Genomic DNA, 19,398 nt, shown 5'->3' with positions numbered 1-19,398 from the left:
TTCGGGGGTTCTATTCCAATCTGTTCACTGTGCCCAGAAAGGAGGGCAAGGTACGTCCGATTCTGGACTTATAAGCTCTGAACCGCTTTGTGCGGGTTCGCAAGTTCCGCATGGAATCCCTGCGATCAGTGGTGGCTGCCCTGGTTCCGGGGGAATTCATGGCCTCCGTCGACTTAAAGGATGCATACCTTCACATCCCCATTTTCGAGGGTCACCAGAGGTACCTTCGATTTGCCATTGCGGAGGATCATTATCAATTCGTGGCGTTGCCCTTTGGTCTCGCTTCGGCTCCGCGGGTTTTCACCAAGGTGCTTGCGCCGGTTCTGGCCTTATTGAGGGCCCAGGGCATTTCTGTCCTGGGGTATCTTGACGATATCCTGATTCGGTCTGCGACCAGTCAGGGCCTGGTGAACGACCTGTCCATCACGATGCAGACTCTGCAGGAATTCGGTTGGACGATAAATTTTCCAAAGTCAACGTTGTGTCCGTCGGTTCGTCTTCCCTACCTGGGGATGATTCTGGACTCTGTTCAAGCAAAGGTCTTCCTGCCGGAAGACAACCTTCGGACACTTCAGTGCGAAGTCAGGTCCCTCAGGGACAAGCAGTGCTCGTCCCTCCGGACGTGTAGGAGGTGTCTGGGTTTGATGGTTTCGGCCTTCGAGGCGATTCCCTTCGCCCAGTTTCACACACGGGAGCTTCAGGCGGAGGTCCTGGCCAAGTGGGACGGGCGTCCGCAATCTCTGGATCTGCGGCTGTCGTTGAGCCGTCTCACCCGCAGGGGTCTTTTGTGGTGATTCCAGTCCCCGGCGGTGTCGGGGGGCAAGTCCTTTCGTCCCTTGTCGGGCTGGGGTGGTGTTCTGGGCATTCTGTCCGCCCAGGGTACTTGGTCGAAGGAGGAATCCTCCCTTCCGATCAACATTCTGGAATTGCGAGCGATAAATCTCTGTCTACTGCGTTGGACGGACAGGCTTCAGGGCCGTCCAGTTCGGGTACAGACGGACAATGCCACAGCGGTGGCCTGCATCAACCACCAAGGGGGCACCAGGAGTGCCCGAGCGGCTCGGGAAGTAGCCGACATTCTGTCTTGGGCCGAGACGCACGTCCCGGCGATATCTACAGTTCACCTTCCGGGGGTGGAGAACTGGCAGGCGGATTATCTGAGCCACCAGACCCTGGACCAGGGAGAATGGTCCCTTCACCCGGATGTCTTCCAGATGTTGTGCGCGAAGTGGGGGTCCCCAGATGTGGACCTGTTCGCGTCTCGTCTAAACAACAAGGTGGAAAGGTTCGTGGCAAGGACGCGCGATCCTCGGGCAGACGCCTCAGACGCGTTAGTGCGCCCTGGCATCAGTATCGCCTGATGTATGCCTTTCCACCGATTCATCTGCTGTCCAGGCTCCTTCGCAGGTTGGCCTCGGAACCGCACACAGTGATTCTGGTGGCACCGGACTGACCTCGTGAATCTGGCGGTCGAGGCTCCATGGCGTCTGCCTCTTCGAGAAGATCTCCTGTCTCAAGGACCGATATTCCATCCTGCTTTACAGTCGCTGGCTTTAACGGCCTGGCTGTTGAAAGCCAGGTCCTGAAGGATAGGGGTCTTTCCCCTGAGGTCATTCCCACTTTTATCAAGGCTAGGAAGGCCTCTTCGGGGAAGATTTACTACCGTACTTGGAAGGCTTACTTTGCCTGGTGTGAGTCCAGGGGGTATTCCCCTCGCTCGTACTCGGTGTCTAGAGTGTTGGCTTTCCTTCAAACGGGCGTGGACCAGCGTTTGGCGTTGGCCACGATTAAGGGTCGGATTTCTGCGCTGGCCGTTCTCTTTCAACGCCCTGTGGCGTCTAACTATTTGGTTAGCACCTTTGTTCAAGGGGTGCGACATTTGGTCCCTCCTAGGAGGGAGCCTTTTCCTCCATGGGATTTGAACCTTGTTCTGTCCGTGTTGCAACATGCTCCTTTTGAAAAGATTAGGGAGATCTCGTTGTCTTTGTTGTCCAAGAAGGTTGCCTTCTTGGTGGCGATCACTTCGGCTCGCAGAGTGTCGGAGTTGGCGGCCTTGTCCTGCAAATCTCCGTATTTGGTGATTCACTTGGATAAGGTGGTCTTGCGACTTAACCCGTCTTTTCTTCCGTAGAGGATCTCGGAATTTCACCTCAATGAGGATATTGTTCTGCCTTCGCTTTGCACGAAGCCTAAGCATCCAAAGGAGGTGGCGTTGCATTCCTTGGATGTTGTTAGGGCGATCAGGGTTTACCTGTCATCGACTAAATCCTTTCGCAAGTCGGATTCTCTCTTTGTCCTTCCTGAGGGACCTCGGAAGGGCATGGCGGCGTCGGCTGCGACCATCGCCAAATGGATCAGACAGACGATTGTGCAAGCCTATGCTTTGAAGGGGAAGGTTCCTCCTTTTCCTGTGAAGGCGCACTCTACCAGGTCTCTGAGTACGTCTTGGGCCTATCGTCATCAGGCTTCTGTGGCCCAGGTGTGTAAGGCGGCGACTTGATCGTCCGTTCACACCTTCTCAAAATTTTACAAAGTGGATGTTCAGGCATCGGCAGATGCTTCCTTTGGCCGTAAAGTTCTTAGTGCGGCAGTGCCTTAGGGTCCCTTGTTTGGGCCCTTGGCTGTTGGGGTGTTTTTACCCCTAGGATTACTTGTTCTTTCCTGGGTTGTTGCTCCTGTTGAGCACGTTTTCCTGTTGCCCAGTTGGTTCTCTTACTTTGGTAAGGTTCCTTTCTCTGATGTGGGTACTGCGTTGCTTTAGGCGCAGCTGCTTTTTTCCCACCCCTCATGTCTACACTGCTATGGGACGTCCCCATTAGTGACGAATATGAAGAGGCGGCGACTGTCGGAGGACGTAAGAGAAAACGGAATTTTTGTAAAATCTTACCTGTAAAATTCCTTTCTCTGAGTCCTCCGACAGTCGCCGCCCCCGCCCCTCTTTTGGGGTTTGTTTATGTACTCTACTGCTATGCTACTGAAACTGAGTTGGAAATGCAGGAAGCAGGGAGGTATTGACTGAGGGGACCACCCCCTGGGGGTGGGATATGCTAAAAGCTTTGATATTAATATATTCTGTTGCCTAGCTACTCCTACGGAGCAAAGGTCAATAACCCCCATTAGTGACGAATATGAAGAGGCGGCGACTGTCGGAGGACTCAGAGAAAGGAATTTTACAGGTAAGATTTTACAAAAATTCCGTTTTTAATCCCAGACCCTATATCATTTATAAAGATATTAAAAAGTAAGAGTCCCAACACTGAACCTTGGGGTACACCACTGATAACTTTAGACCATTCAGAGTAAGAATCATTAACCACTACTCTCTGAATTCTATCTTTTAGCCAATTTTCTATCCAATTACAAACCGATCTTTCCAAGCCGGTAGACTTTACCTTACACATTAGCCGTGTGTGGGGAACTGTGTCAAACGCTTTTGCAAAATCCAAGTATACTACATCCACAGCCACCCCTCTGTCCAAGGTTTTACTTACCTCCTCATAAAAAGAAATCAGGTTTGTTTGACAACTTCTGTCTTTCATGAATCCATGCTGTCTGTTGCTTAAAATATTTTTTTTCCAGCAAGGACTCATCTATGTGATCTTATATTAAACTCTCCAATATCTTCCCGACTATAGAAGTTAAACTAACAGGTCTATAGTTACTTGGCAAAGACTTTGATCCCTTTTTAAATATAGGCACCACATTGGCGCTACGCCAATCCAGTGGTACTATTCCGGTCCTTAACGATTCCCTAAAAATTAGAAACCAAGGCATAGAAATTACAGCGCTCAATTATTTTAGGATGCGTGGGTGGATGCCATCTGGTCCAGGTGCTTTATCCACCCTTATTCTGTTTAAATATTTCTGGACCCTATCACTTTTGAGCCATTGTGGATCATTTGGGGCTGTGTCAATACCATCCTCATTATGGTCATGAGCTCCCCCGTGCTTCTTTGTATATACAGAGCTGAAGAAAGTATTTAATACATTTGCCTTCTCCTTGTCCCCAGTCACCCACTCCTGATTATTTTGTAAAGGGTCTACATCAGCCGTCACTAAATGGCGGTCCGCGTTCCATTGGCAGACTGCACGATGCTTTCACCCGGACCGCGAGGCCGCCTCCTGTATACAGTCATTGGTTTGCTGGGACTGCGAGTGTCCCAACAACCAGTTACGTGCTGTGTGTGCGTGCCACGCCCCCTCCTTACTGCGGCTCCCGGCCGGTGTCCTGTCGGGCCGCGAGTAGGGGCGTGACGTCACACGCGTGCCCTGCTCCCTGCTCCTGACTGCGGCTCCCATTCAGCCAGGCAGCGAGTTGTTGCGTGACATTATGTGCGCGCCCCGCCCCCCCCCCCCCTGCTCGCGAGTTCTGGCTCCAGGTATGTGGAGCACAAGGGGAGAAAGCAATGTGGTCCCCAACTTCAAAACTGCACTTAAAGCTGATGGGAGGTTTTTAAAGTGTGCAGATTGATGGGCATATTTTGTAGTGGTCATTAGAGTGCCCCATAAAAAAAAATAAATGTGCCCATCAGAGTGCCCCCTAACATAAAATGTGCCCATCAGCGTGCCCCTTATTTTATGTTAAGGGGCACTCTAATGGGCATATTTATTGTTAGGGGCACTCTAATGGGCATATTTTATGTTAAGCGCAACACTGATTTACACGTTTTGTTTTGCCCATCAGAGTGCCCCCTAACATAAAATGTGCCCATCAGAGTGCCCCCTAACATAAAATGTGCCCATCAGAGTGCCCCCTAACACATTATATGCCCATCAGCGTGCCCCTTATTTTATGTTAGGGGGCACTCTGATGGGCATATTTTATGCTAAGGGGCATGCTGATGGGCATATTTTATGTTAAGGGGCACTCTAATGGGCATATTTTATGTTAAGAGCAACGCTGATTTCCACATTTTGTTTTGCCCCCTAACATAAAATGTGCCCATCAGCGTGACCCTTATTTTATGTTAAGGGTCACGCTGATGGGCAAATGTTATGCTAAGGGGCACACTGATGGGCATATTTTATGCTGGGGGTCACGCTGGTGGGCACATTTTGTTCTGCCCATCAGAGTGCCCCTAACATAAAATATGCCCATCAGCTTGCCCCTTATTTTATGTTAAGGGTCACGCTGATTGGCATATTTTATGTTAGGGGGCACTCTGATGGGCATATTTTATGTTAGGGGGCACTCTGATGGGCATATTTTATGCTAAGGGGCACGCTGATGGGCATATTTTATGTTAAAGTGCAATCTAATGGGCATATTTTATGTTAAGAGCAACGTTGATTTACACGTTTTGTTTTGCCCATCATCAGCGTGCCCCTTAACATAAAATGTGCCCATCAGAGTGCCCCCTAACATAAAATATGCCCATCAGAGTGCCCCCTAACATAAAATATGCCCATCTATGTGCCCATCAGCATGCCCCTTATTTTATGTTAAGGGTCACGCTGATGGGCAAATTTTATGCTAAGGCTCACACTGATGGGCACATTTTATGTTAAGGGGCATTCTAATGGGCATATTTTATGTTAGGAGCAACGCTGATGGACACGTTTTGTTTTGCCCACCTTTCTGAGTCATAGCACAGACTTCAGATTCGGACCTCGGCCCAAAGAAAGTTTTAGAAACCGGACCACCTTGAATTTTAATTTATTTCCCCTGGTCTGCATGCTCAGACCCAACCTTTTTACTGTTAATATATTTGAAGAACTTTTGGGGGTTTGTCCTACTATCTTTTGCAATCTGTCGTTCATTTTGAATTTTTGCGTCCCTGATTTCCTTTTTACATATTCTGTTATATTCTTTGTAACAATTAAACAATGATAGTGTTCCCTCATTTTTATATTTTTTAAAAGCTCTTTTCTTTTTTTCTATAGCTTTTTTAACTTTTGCCTTGAGCCACATAGGTTTTATTTTTAGCCTTTTAACCTTATTACCCATGGGAATATACTTTGCAGTGAGTTTGCATAAAGTCTTTTTGAAAAATTCCCATTTCTGTTTTGTGCTCATCGATGCCAATATTCCCTCCCAGTCTAAATCCTGGAGAGCAGCCCTCATCCTTGGAAAATTTGCTCTTATAGTTGTGTTTTTGTATTTCCTGTATGCGTTTTTTGCTTACAGCTAACATTAAATGAAATCATGTTATGGTCACTGCTACCCAGATGTTCTTTTATATGAACATTGTTAATAAGCTCTGCATGGTTTGGGATTACCAGGTCCAACAGAGCATAATTTCTAGTGGGGGCCTCAAGAAACTGCAGCATAAAATTGTCTTGTAATAGGTTTATATATTTTTGCCCTTTAACTGTTCCAGCAGTGCCATTACTCCAGTCAATGTCTGGGTAGTTAAAATCCCCCATTATTAACACTGTCCCAGCCCTTTCTATCTGTGCCAGGAGTCTCCACCTCCTCATTAATACTGGGAGGTCTATAACAAACTCCAATGATAATCTTTGTTTTACGCACACCCATGTACATTTTAACCCATACTGCTCCAGATTCAGTACACTCTCCATCAACTAGGTCATCTTTCACACTCACTTTGAGATCACTTCTCACATAGAGACAAACACCACCACCCTCTTGTTTTACCCTGTCTTTCCGAAAGAGAGCATAGCCAGGAATATTAATAGCCCAGTCATGTGAAGAATGAAGCCAAGATTCAGCAATACCAATTAAGTCATAGTTCTCCTCGTGCACCAGAGCTTCCAACTCCTCTATTTTGCTTGGCAGACTTCTGGCATTGGTGAACAAACACTTTAAATCATTGTCCCATTTTGCACACTTATTTTGCATTTTTTTCATTTTGGTACAAATAGTACCATTTCCAATGGTTGTTTGTAACATGGGAACCTTCTTATCCTCTGCCATAACTCTTCCCCCATCTTTCCCCATTCCACCCACCAATAGGGGCTGACCCCTGTCTGCCCCATTATAATCTAATTCACCCTCCCCCCTCAATCCTAGTTTAAAAACTCCTCCAGCCTTCCCATAAACCTCTCCCCCAGCACAACAGACCCCCTTCAATTTAGGTGCAAACCATCTTTAGCATTGAGGTTGCACCCCAATGAAAAGTGAGCCCAGTGCTCTAAAAACCCCAATCCCTCCTTCTTACACCAGGTCTTTAGCCATGCATTCAGCTCTCTAATCTCCCCCTGCCTTTCCTGTGTTGCGCATGGCACAGGCAATATTTCAGAGAATATCACCTTGGAGGTCCTTCCCTTCAACTTGCAGCCTAGTTCATTAAATTGGTTCTTAAGGAGCCTCCACCTTCCATATATTCTGTCATTGGTTCCAATGTGGACCAAGACAGCTGGGTCATGCCCAGCCCCTCCCAGTAATTTATCAACCTAGTCCACCGCATGCCGAAACCTGGCACCAGGGAGACAGCAAGCCATTCAGTTGAGGTGATCCTGGCGACAAATTATTCTATCAGTCCTTCTGATGATAGAATCCCCACTTACCACCAACTGCCTAGGCCTACATACAGTCCCTTCACCACCTCTACTAGACGAATTGCCCTCCCGGCTGTTAGGGATAGCAGTGACATCTAGGGCTGCCACCTTTGAGTTTGCCACCCCCACATCTTCACCCAACATGGCAAATCTGTTAGGGTGCTCAAACCCAGGGCTGGCCTTGCTTTTCTGTGAGCCCCTACCACTCCCTCTGACTGTATTAACCCATCTTCCTACCCTGATAAACCTGACTTACCCCTCCACCCTCCCCATTAACCCCAATAGCCACCTGCTCAGTGAGCAGAGGACCCCCTTCAAGGTTGTCAGTTCTGCCCAGTGTTGCAATTTTCCCCTCCAGATCTCTAATGTGAGCTTCCAGAAGGACAACCTGCTCACATCTGTCGCAGCGGTATCCGTCCTGGAGCGGTTGCTCCATTATTGTATACATGCGACACACTATACACTGCACAAAACCTTCAATTTTACAAGCACACATTTTCCCAGTTACAACAATAATACAACTAACAGAAATTTTCAGATGTTACTTACAGGTCTGAAGACTCCTGTTATAATCTCCTGTTTTAAACTCTGGTTTTTAACTCACCACTTAGTAAAGTTACACTTGCTCAGAGTTCCAGCAAGCAAAAAGGTGACAAGCTCAAATGAGTCCAGCAGAAATTTAAATAGCACCTGAAGCACCTGTGACCAATTAACCACTCCCCTTAATTAGTAGTCTGAAGGAAAGAAAGAAAGAGGAAAAAAAAAAGGCTATTTAAAAAAAGGTGACAGAATAAAAGAGTAACAAAAAAAGGGGGAAAGAACTGCAAGGAAAGAGCCCCTTAAAATGCAAACAGTCACCAGCAGTCAAACTCAAAACTGTTTATCACTCTTCAGCCTCCAAACAGCAAATCTGCTAAGCGCTGTTAATCAGTGAGCGCACGCAGACCAGAGCTCCACGCTGGGCTGGCCGCGACATAGCCCCACTGGACAGTGGCTGGCCTGCAAGTTAAACGCCTCTCGAGGTCACATACGATTGGGTCTCAGCCAGAGTCGCAGCATTCCTCCTGACTGACAGCCCCCCAATTTTGGTGGTGAGGAGGTTCTCTGGTGTGGTGCCTGCCTGGTTCCTGGTATGGTGATTACATGTCCCCCCTCTCCCCCTGAATGTGGTTTGGAGCGGACGCGGGCACCCCCCTGGGGCAGTCAGACCTGCGGGTTCCCCCCTGACCCCCCTTTATTTTGGTGGTCCCTAAGTGGGCCATCTTTGTAGTTAGGGTTGTCTATAAAGATTGGGAGTGTCAAAAACGCCCCTTTTGTGGTTACTACCTGCTTTGCGGTGAGGCACCCCTTTGAAGAGTCACTCTTTAAGAATTGGAATGATCTGCCGGTGGTGGACCCCCCTGTCTCCAGATTGAACAAGGCAACCTTGATTCCGGTAGAGGAATCCCCCCCCCCCCCGGTCTTTAAAGATCCGGCTGACAAAGGCGGAGTCAATGGCCTGCAATATGTTCACTATTGCTGGTTCGTTGCTTAGGCTGATCCTGGCCATTGCCCTGGTGTCGCAAACACTGAGTGGGAGAAACTTTTGTGCCATGATCTTGGGATGAGCAGGTTTCTCCTGCCTTTCCTGAGTTGGCAGACTAATTGGTCCAGGGGCTGCAGCTTTTCTTTGGACACGGCTCTCTTCATTTCTAAGCTATCTATTTCGGCAGTGGTGCTTAGGAGTGTATTGTGGCTTAAGTGTTGTTCTGCGGACCAGGCTTCTTTAAAAAAAAAAAAAAAAGCTCTGACTGATTTACCCTTTCAAGGCGATCCCCTGTTTGGGGCTACCCTGGATGATGACATTAAGAGTCTCATGGTTGGGGAGGAATACCTTTCTTCCACAGTCTGAAATGGGGAAAGAACCTCGTCACAGAGGCAGCCCTTCTTTCTCGGCACACAAAGATTTTTCGTCCCTCGGGGTCCGCTGACGAGGGTTCAAAACCTTTCAGGCCCACCTTGGGAGGTTCCAATCGGCCCTGGTCTGGCAAGCCAAGAGCAGGATTCTCTAGACCCGTGGAAAAGGGTCCTTGTGCATGAAGTTGCGCTCCTGGGGGGACGTCTTAGTTGGTTTCTGGGCCCGTGAACTTCCTTGGTAAATGACAAATGGATCCATTAAGTGATTAAGGGTTCTTCCCTTCCAATGTATGTCTGTCCCCTCTTCAGGGTGGTGCAGAACCTGTTTCAGGGAGTGATTTTCCTGGCTCCGGTCTTGAAGCGTTTTCAAGGTTTTTATTCAAACCTGTTTACAGTCCCAAAAAAGGAGGGCAAGCTCCATCCGATTCTGGATCTCAAGACCCTGAACTGCTTTGTGCGGGTACAGAAATTCAGAATGGAGTCTAATCACACAGTAGTGTCATCCCTACATCAGGGGGGATTTTCTAACCTCTATAGACATCAAGGATGCTTACATGCATATTACAATTTGTGCCCGACATCGGCATTTCCTCCTCTTTGCTGTGGGAGAGGAACACTATCAGTTTGTGGCGTTACCCTTTGGTCTTGCCTCGGCTCTACTGGTCTTCACAAAAGCGCTGGCCCCGGTTCTGGCATTGCTACGTCCGCGGGGGATTACGGTACGGGGCTACCTGGACGAATTACCCTGTAATGTTAAGATCACTATACAGACCCTGAAGGAGTTCGGTTGGCTTTTAAACTACCAGAAGTCTGATTCTATCCAGGAAATTGGATTATCTGGGTCTGACTTTGGACTCAGCTGTAGCCAGAATGTTCCTTCCTCTGGACAAACTCCAGAAGTTGCATGTTGCAAATTCATCTGCTGCTGTCCTACCTCCAGAATTGCATGCAGGTGCTGGGCCTGATGGTATCTACCTTTTTGAGGCGGTTCTGTTTGCACAGTTCCATACGAGGTCCCTACAAAGGGAGATCCTAGTAAAATGGGACAAGTGTCCAAAGTCTCTGGACAATCCTTTTCGGCTGAGCCGAGAAACCAGGGGTTCCCTGGTCGGATGGCTTCGCTCTTCGACAGGCAAATCTTTTCACCCCTTGTATTGGACAGTGTTCACTATGGATGCCAGTCTGTTTGGGTGGGGAGGTGTACTGGGACTGAGCCCTGCTTAAGGTAGTTGGATGCTGGAGGAATCCAGACTACTGATCAGTGTCTTGGAACTTTCAGGCGATCAGGCTGTGCCTGGATCACTGGACACATTGGCTTCAAAGGCTCCCAGAACAGATTCAGTTGGATAATGCCAGGGCGGTGGCTTGTGACTAGGCATGTGACGGTATCAGATTTCCATGCTGCGATTAATTGATTAGGGTTTTGCCACGGTATACGGTATTATCACGGTATTCAATTATTAAACTTAACTTATTAAATTTCTACCTCACTTCAATTTCATTGCTGAATTTAGGGATTTTGGTTCACTTTTGCACATTATTATATAGTCAGTCAGTACAGACTCTGTGAACCAGGCCTAAAATAAGCCATCAAGCAGTGTCTGGCCTACCTGGTGATGACTGGTCCTGGCGCTTGGCTCCTATCCGATGGCCTGGTCATTAGGGGCTAAATCCTTGCGGTCCAGAAGTGGTTAAACCTGCAGGACCGCATCATGTGAACCAGGCCTAAAGCAATAGTAAAGTAATTTCCAAATAAAAACACCGGTCCTCCTGCAGGTTTAACCACTTATGGACCGCAAGGATTTAGCCCCTAATGACCAGGCCATCGGATCGGAGCCGAGCGACAGGACCAGTCATCACCAGGTAGGCCAGACACTGCTTGATGACTATATAATAATGTAATGTGGGCTGCTATGCCCATGTATGTATTTCTATCTATCTATCTATCTATCTATCTATCTATCTATCTATCTATCTATCTATCTATCTATCTATCTATCTATCTCTCCCTCCTATCTATCTGTCTATCCCTCCTATCTATCTGTCTATCTCTCCTATCTATCTGTCTATCTCTCCTATCTATCTGTCTATCTCTCCTATCTATCTGTCTATCTCTCCTATCTATCTGTCTATCTCTCCTATCTATCTATCTCTCCTATCTATCTATCTCTCCTATCTATCTATCTCTCCTATCTATCTATCTCTCCTATCTATCTATCTCTCCTATCTATCTGTCTGTCTGTCGACAGTATATGGTAAAAGTACTTGCAGAGACTTGCTTGTAGAAGGCACTGTGTCTCTCTGAGCCCAGGAAGGAAGCATGTGCTGGGAGATGTCTGATTGGTTACAGGGAGGAGCGAAGTCTCTCACTCTAGGATCATATTACCAGAGCTGTTTCTATTGAGTGAACTGCTGAGTGAGTGAATGAGTCATCCAGCTCACTGAAATGTATTGATTCAAAAGTCAGACTTGAGCAGATAAACACGGTATTTTAAAAATGCCACAATAACAATACCGTGGGTATGCAATACCGCGATATATCGAATTACCGAAAACCGGCATATCTCTACTTGTGACAATCACCAGGACAGAACAAGGAGTGTGTTAGCGGCTCTTGAGGTAGCCGGCATTCATCAGTGGGCAGAACGCTTAGTTCCGGCCCTCTTTGCTGTACACATTCCAGGAGTGTAAAACTGGCAGGCGGGCGATCTCAGTCGGCAGGCGTTAGACCAAGGGGATTGGTCACTTCATCCACACATGTTTCTTTAGATATGTCTGCAGTTGGGCACCCCACATTCTACTTAGTGCTTCTTTGGCCTTCCATCATCAGGCGTCGGTGGCACAGGTTTCCCGGGCAGCCAGGATGTGTTTGCATCTGTGGATGCTTCTTTTGGCCACAAGGTTTTGCAGGCTGCTGTTGAGGGTCTGTTCCTTCTTTGGGGGTGTATTGTTCAGGTTGGGCTCCAGTTGTTTCTTTGTTGAGCTCCTGGTTGTACCTGGTTGGCTCTTGTGTTAGCCTTGGGAATTTTCTGTTGTCCCACCTCTCATGTTTGTCACTGCTTGGGGATGTCCCCATGGCTTCGAATATGGAGCACTGTTTCCGTCAATGAACGAAAGGGAAAATAGGAATTTTTTTTCTTACCGTAAAATCCAATTCTCTGAGTTCATTGACAGACACAGCACCCACCCCTCTATGGAGTTTTGATACTTCGGACACTGCTTGATACTAAACTGAAGGCCTATAGCAGAGAGGGGGATGTATACCCGCTAGGACTGCCCATAGGCGTAGCAAAGTCTTTTTTCTGCCTAGCGTCCTACTCCTATAGGGGGTAATATAACCCTATGGTTCTGAATATGGAGCTCTGTGTCCATCAATGAGCTCTGAGAAATGGATTTTACGGTAAGTACAAATTCGTTTTTTTCTATGCAATCTAAAGATGTAACAAAATTAAAAGTCTTGCCTTTTAAAACTAGTGTTATTATAAATTAAAAAATCAAATTTATTCTGAGATTGTTGTTTTGGGATTATCCATGGTAAAGTCATTTACAAATGAAATGAAAAAAAATTCTATTTAACTTAATTCCCTAGTTAGTACATTTGCTTGCTCCTTAAAAATCCCCCAAAAAAATGTTTGCACTTGTTAAGTTACTAGAACTAACATTGTATGTACTGTAGACCAATGGACACACCTTTGATCTGCGCATAAAGGAACTATTCATTCTACATTGTAACAATTGTACTGTTACAACAAATAATGTCTGTAAACACTACTGTCCGTTTGATAGCTGGCCCTGCTGATTTCATGGGCCAGAGGCTGGCATGGTAGGGAAAGAAGCCCTGGAGGTGTGTTTAGTTTAATTGGGTGGCTTATCTGGTACTGGAACTGTCTCATGGCTAGATGTATGCAGCGATTTCTCTGTTTCTCTTTTTAGCAGTTTAGTTCCACTTTTTATGTAGGACATGTACAACGCAACAGAAATATGTGTGCGCAGACACAATATCAGTGATAGTAGTTTATGTAGAGACTTGGCTAAAAATTTTATTCAAAATATCTCTAAACCCTGGGGACAAAAATGTTATATATTGCACCCTTCCACTCCTTAACTGTGGTGGATGTGTTTGTTTTCCTCTTCAGGTTAAGCACATTTTCCACAGGTACAGAAAATATTAGTTATTCCTGCCAGAAATCCAGTCTCTTTCCTGTTTTTTGACACCAGAAATGCAGTCTCTTTCCTGTTCACTGAACTAAAATCTCAAACAGTGTTAGTTTTCCCAGCCATCTTCTTTGAACTACAGAGTACTGCCCTCCAGTGTAGTGGAGATGAGGATAGGGGGAACTGTATCTATATCTGTATCTAAATCAGGAGGGCAGCCTAGGGAGACAACCCTGCAGCTCCATAGATACGGTACAGTGAGTGAAATTGTCGCCCTAGAACTGGAATTTTGTTACTAGCAGCCTTCAATGAAACAAAAAAAAGCCACTCCAGGTGAGTGAGTCTCCAGGTTATCCCCCCCACTCACTAGTCAGGTGCTAGCCCAGCTTGCATGCTGTATATCATAAGTAAATATTTTGAGACAGCTGTACTTCCAATAATCCTTTTATTGAAGCTATATATGACAAGTGGTTGACAGATGGAGCAGGGGACAACGAGGTAGATGCATTTTGCGCAGATGTTAGCGCTTAGTTATTACCTGGTAATGACTAAGCGCTAACATTTTCGTAAAATGCGTCTTCCTCTTTGTCCCATACTACATCTGTCAATCACTTGTCATATGTAGCTATGATAAAAGGATTATTGGAAGTGAAGCCATCCTGAATTATTTCCTATGATTACTAGCAGGATTGTGAAAAAGAGAGGAAAAAGCAAAACAAATGCAGCCACCACATCTAAAGTCTGGTAAACTGCAATATATTAAATAATCGGTTTTGGTATTCGATACCCTTTTAAAGCAGTTCACACATTCATTGTAGGGATATGGTGTGTTGTACAGATATGTTGGTAACTGTCTTTCTCATCTATGTTCTAGTTATGCAAGAATTGCACAGGCTGCAGGGATCAACAGATTCAGTGTGTGTCCCTCAACTGTCCAGTACTTTTCAAGCTTTCAAGAGTGAGTCGGGAACTCTCCAGGGCTCCATATCTACGTCAGCTCCTCGACCAGTTTTAAATTGTGCCAGGAGATGACCGGTGCTATATCACCTATGTGTTTATCACACTACAGACTATTGTGCATGGTGCTGTTTTTTTCATTGTTTCATGATTTTTATGATTTGTTTAATGACTATTATTCAAGGTAACACTCATTTCCATCCATGCTGGGGGTTAACCTATGTATTGCTATCTTTATACAATGTACAAAGTATTTTTTCCTTAGTTTTAACTTTGTAACATACATTTTTATACTCAAGGTGTTTGAAGTAGCTAGAGGAATCAGTGTGTAAATGCATTTCTTACTACAGGCTTTGGTTACTTCCAAGCACACAGCTTAGGAAGGGGCACGGAAATCTGATCAGCAGAATGCTCGCCTCTCTTGATACATCAGTATCAGACCTCGGTTCAATTCTAGAGTACCCATATAATTTCTAAGTTTAAGTGCAAAATATTTTGTAAATAGATCTTTTTTACTTTTGAAACAACTGAGTAAAATAATGTGCAATGGAATTTTATACAGTCAAGCGGTGTATGTCCTCCATGTTCTGCTCCACTTGTACAACATCTTTTTGTTACTTTGATCAGAGTGTGCAAATTGTATTTCTGTGTAGCATTTCTGACCGTCACTTTAAAAAAAAAAATCAAAAAAGGAAAAAATATATTGCTGTCTTGCTTTAGCTGTTAATTGGGGCATTGTGAGGAACTGTGCAAAGACATTTTTTGTTATAAAACTGTGGGACTGTTGCAATACTTTAAATATAAGATTTATTCCATTTTGCTTGTTTTGTATAGACATTTCTATGGTTTCTAAATATGCTTAAAATATTTTTTCTTTCCTTATGTACAGTTAAATCTTATTTGCCATCATCCTGAACACAGCATTGTATTTAGAATATTTGTATAACTGTATAAAATGAAAAAAAGGAATTATGTGGTCAATGTATTGTTTTCTAAACTGGAAATTGTTTGAAAAATTTAAATGAAAACAATATTAAACATGAATAAAATATTGAGTATTGTGACATTTGTGAATATGCATATAGCAACTGAAAGATCATGTAAGATCTGATTATTTTTGTGTTACCAAAATTTTCAGCTAAATGCATTGTTTAATGGGGAAAGGAAAATTTAGGGTGAGTCTTACTAGTATTTTTACTTGTTAGGCCTGTTCTCCCCCATGTTGTGCATTTTCAAGGAAGCCTAGTTGGCTATGCATTAAAAATTAATTTTCCTGATCCTACAGTATGGGACATAGCTTTCTTTAAATCATTACTTCAGCTGGGATATTTCCTATAAAACCTCTCCCACTCCCAGCTAGCCCCATTTTTTTTGCTAGTGTCCTTAGGCGATAGACCTCTGCTGACTAAAGCTTACCTTCTGCCATGGTGTTAATTTTGTCGTTCTTGAGGTTTCTTCTATTCATTGGCTGTACCATAGCCACTACGGTTTTTCATGCAGCTTCTGGATCAATTGACTCCTTGACAGAGCCTCGAAGGAGTTGACCCTGCCAGATTGCCAGGAAGGAAAAGACCCCTAGTATTCCTGCAACATGGATGGTGAGTAGGGTCTTAAATCTTCAAAACGTTCAGAGTCATTAAGGAGGCACCCAGAGTTATACCCCTTTAAAGGCAGACTTACACCTCTCTGGGGCAGAACTTCATGTTCCAGCCGTGTTCACCAATGAAATCCTAAGAGGGGAAAATTAGCAGGCACCAAGGGTTCAGTCATGTCCCTTAGGCTCTGAGGAAGAGGCATTACCTTGAAACGCGTTAGTCATACATCGTAATGAGAACATTGGACTCCAACGTCATGGACGTTGTTTGATGGAGTTAATATGCTGGTTTACATCGCATGTTTGTGAGTAGACATTTTTAATATTTTATTAATAAAAGCCTGCTGAGGATAATGCGCTAGGCTGGTGCGCCCTTCTTTTTGTTTTTGTCTATAGTGTTTTGTCGACCACCCCGGTCGTAGAGGGCAGCAAGGCTTAGCCATTAGTGGATGTCAAGTGAGAGTCCTGAGGTGAGATAGAGGCAGTCTGAGAACCAGGTTCTGAGCGCAGGAGCAAGGTGCCAAGCATCGCTATTTTCTTTTTTGGAGTAAATTTTGCGATTCGGCACTGCGTTACTTTAACAGACAATTGCGTGGTCGTGCGACGCTATACCCAAATTAAATTTGTCCTTTTTTTTCCCCCACAAATAGAGCTTTCTTTTGGTGGTATTTGATCACCTGTGCGATTTTTAAATTTTTTTAAAAAAGCGACAATTTTGAAAAAAAAAACAATTTTTTACATTCTGATATATAACATTCCCCAAAAAAATTTAAAAATCTAAATTTTTTAACATTCTAGGCCAACTTGAATTCTGCTACATATTTTTGGTAAAAAAAAATCACATTAAGCGTATTTTGATTGGTTTGCGCAAAAGTTATCGCGTTTACTAACTACGGGAAAGATTTGTCCTATATAACTTGTCATTTTTTATTATTTTTCTTTACTAGTAATGCGATTTTTTTTTTTTTTTTTTTTTTTTTTTTTTTTTTTTGCAGGACTGCGACATTGTGGTAGACAGATCGGACCCCTAACTGACATTTTTGACACTTTTGGGGGTATCAGTGACATTACTACAGTAATCAGTGCTATAAATATGCACTGCTACTGTAATAATGACACTGGCAGGGAAGGGGTTAACTTTATTGGTGATCAAGGGGTTAAATGTATGCCTCATGCTTACTGACGTGTGTTGGGGGAGGGGATTGTGTGACAGACACAGATCGCAGGTTCAGCTATGCTGAATCCTGTAATCTGTCACTGTCTGTCACAGAGGAGATCCGCCCACTTTGTTTACACAAGTGGGCGGATTTCCTCACTCGATCCCCGACGATCGGGGAAGAGCCTCTCCTCCCCTGGCCCGACTCCCGCTGTGTCTGAACACAGTGGGAGCGAGCCTCCAGTGGCTTTGCCGCAGTACTCCGCCACTTTGCCGCAGTACTAGCTCAGTGAGCAGTCGGCAAGTGGTTAAAAGTGATGGCGGAGGGTGAGAGCTAGATGTGGCAGAAGGAAAAGCAGGCAAAAGAATTGGCGCCCGCAGACATGGGGAAGGGGATGCGACAATGATTGTTTTTTAAAAAAATATATATATTTCTCTGTCGCTCATTGACAGACGTAGTCTACCTTGATTAATATCAACTCGGGTTATACTGCCCTCTACAGGAGTAGGACTAGACAGGAAAGAAAACGTTCTGGCCACACCCTAGGGGCAGTCCCAGAGGGTATATCCTCTCACTTCCTGCTACAGCAAATCAGTTTTTTTCTGTCTAGTTAGGAGTAAGGACCTAGATTCCTTGCTAGGATCTTCGGTCCTGGCAGGATTTTTTTTAGAAATACTTTTTTTAACAGCTTTTTTTCTCCAGTGTTCCTGTGAGATCTTCAAGCAAGTACGCTGAAACTGGGCGACGGGCTGGATGTTGAGATCCAGTGGTCACCCCAGTTCAGCCTACGAGCGCGTGCAGGCCATAGCTCCGCGCTGGGTCAGCCGCGACATAGTCCCATTGGACGGGGACTGACCCTGCGAGTTAAACGTCTCGCCTGGACGCCAATGACCAGTTGCAAACTGGGTCACGGCGTCCGTATTGGTCGACAGCCCCCCCACCCCGGTGGAGAGGGGTTCTGTCAGGAGTTGGCGCCCGCCTGGTTCCGGTATGGTGAGTAGAATGTTCCCCCTCTCCCCCTGTCGGGTTTGTTGGTGGACGCGGGCCCCTCTCTGGGATGGTCGGACACTCAGTTTCTGGGTCCCCCCTCTATCCTATAACAGGTCACAGATCCCCCAATTTGAGTGTGATTTTGTGAATAAGAAACCAGGAGGCTTGGTTTGGGAGCTGACTATCTAAAGTCACTATATGAGTGTAAGGGTGACTGAAGTCAGTGGCAGACTACTAAAAGGCATTACTATTGAGGTATAGAGGTATCCTACCTGTCAGTGTGTATACAGGCCGATGCCTATGCCTGAGTTACTGCATCCGCAGGTCGCCATCCCTCCAGAGAGCCGGTCACTTCCACAGGCCGCACAGCCTCCCGCAGGCCGAGGACACCTCCCGCAGGCCGAGGCACTCCCGCAGGCCGCACAGGCCGAATGCACACCTCCCGCAGGCCGCTGCTAGTTTGCAAGCCACCGCTATCCTACACAGGCCGCTGCCATTTTCCTGCAGATCGCACGAGGCCTCCATATTGGCGTAGCCTCGTGTCTCCAGCATGGGGGCAGCCATGTTTGAGGTGACCAAACACCTCGTGGAGTAATTGGGAGGCGCCGGAAGGCGTGTAAAGGGGCGGAGCCGCCTCCTTGGCCCAGGGAAAGCAAGCCAAAGACTTCCTGTCTGTAACAGACAGTGCTGGAAGCAAGTTGATAAGAAACTTCTGTGCATCAGGTGAGCCTTGGGGTCTCTCTCTCTCTTTCTGAGGGGTCCAAGCAGGTAGACTGAGGGGCGCTATTGCGCTGGGGGACTAAGTAAAAAAAAAAAAGAAAAAGAAAAATGTTTTTTTCTTGCAATTAATTTTTTTGTGTTTGCTGGCAAGTGTCTTGTTACATGAACCCTGCCACACATGTATCCCCACCTGATCCCCTCGGGGTGGCCGCAGGACCCTCCAGTACACCACTTGTGATGATGCATTATCAGCAGTTTTGGAGTCTTTGGTATCCCGGGTGGAGGTAGCCTGTCAGGGACGGGGGTCAAGAAGAGCGACCCCCGCCTACCCCTATGTCATCTGATACTTCAGATACGGATTCTGAGCTGGTCATTGCAGCCCCTTTTTCTGGGTTTGTTGTCTCAGGTACGGTCTCAGACAGTGAGGAGGACGCTTCTGCCTCCGCCATAGCACAAGAAGCGTTGGTG

General features: G+C 45.9%; 1 protein-coding gene across 2 annotated transcripts in view; it reads left to right on the top strand.

Moving 5' to 3' along the window:
* The window catches only part of REV3L (REV3 like, DNA directed polymerase zeta catalytic subunit), a 422,230-nt gene extending 406,712 nt beyond the window's left edge, over positions 1-15,518 (top strand). For both annotated transcript variants that reach the window (XM_082249080.1, XM_082249081.1), the window contains one exon: positions 14,387-15,518. In XM_082249080.1, coding sequence (XP_082105206.1) covers positions 14,387-14,527 — 141 coding nt within the window. In that variant the 3' untranslated portion in view covers positions 14,528-15,518. The remainder of the gene's footprint in view (positions 1-14,386) is intronic.
* Positions 15,519-19,398: the final 3,880 nt, after the last annotated feature.

The sequence above is a fragment of the Pelophylax lessonae genome, assembly GCF_965119305.1.
Source record: "Pelophylax lessonae genome assembly, chromosome: 3".
In the NCBI taxonomy this organism is placed as follows: domain Eukaryota; kingdom Metazoa; phylum Chordata; class Amphibia; order Anura; family Ranidae; genus Pelophylax; species Pelophylax lessonae.
The sequence above is the reverse complement of the archived record's forward strand: the minus strand, read 5'-3'. Positions and strand labels throughout refer to the sequence as shown.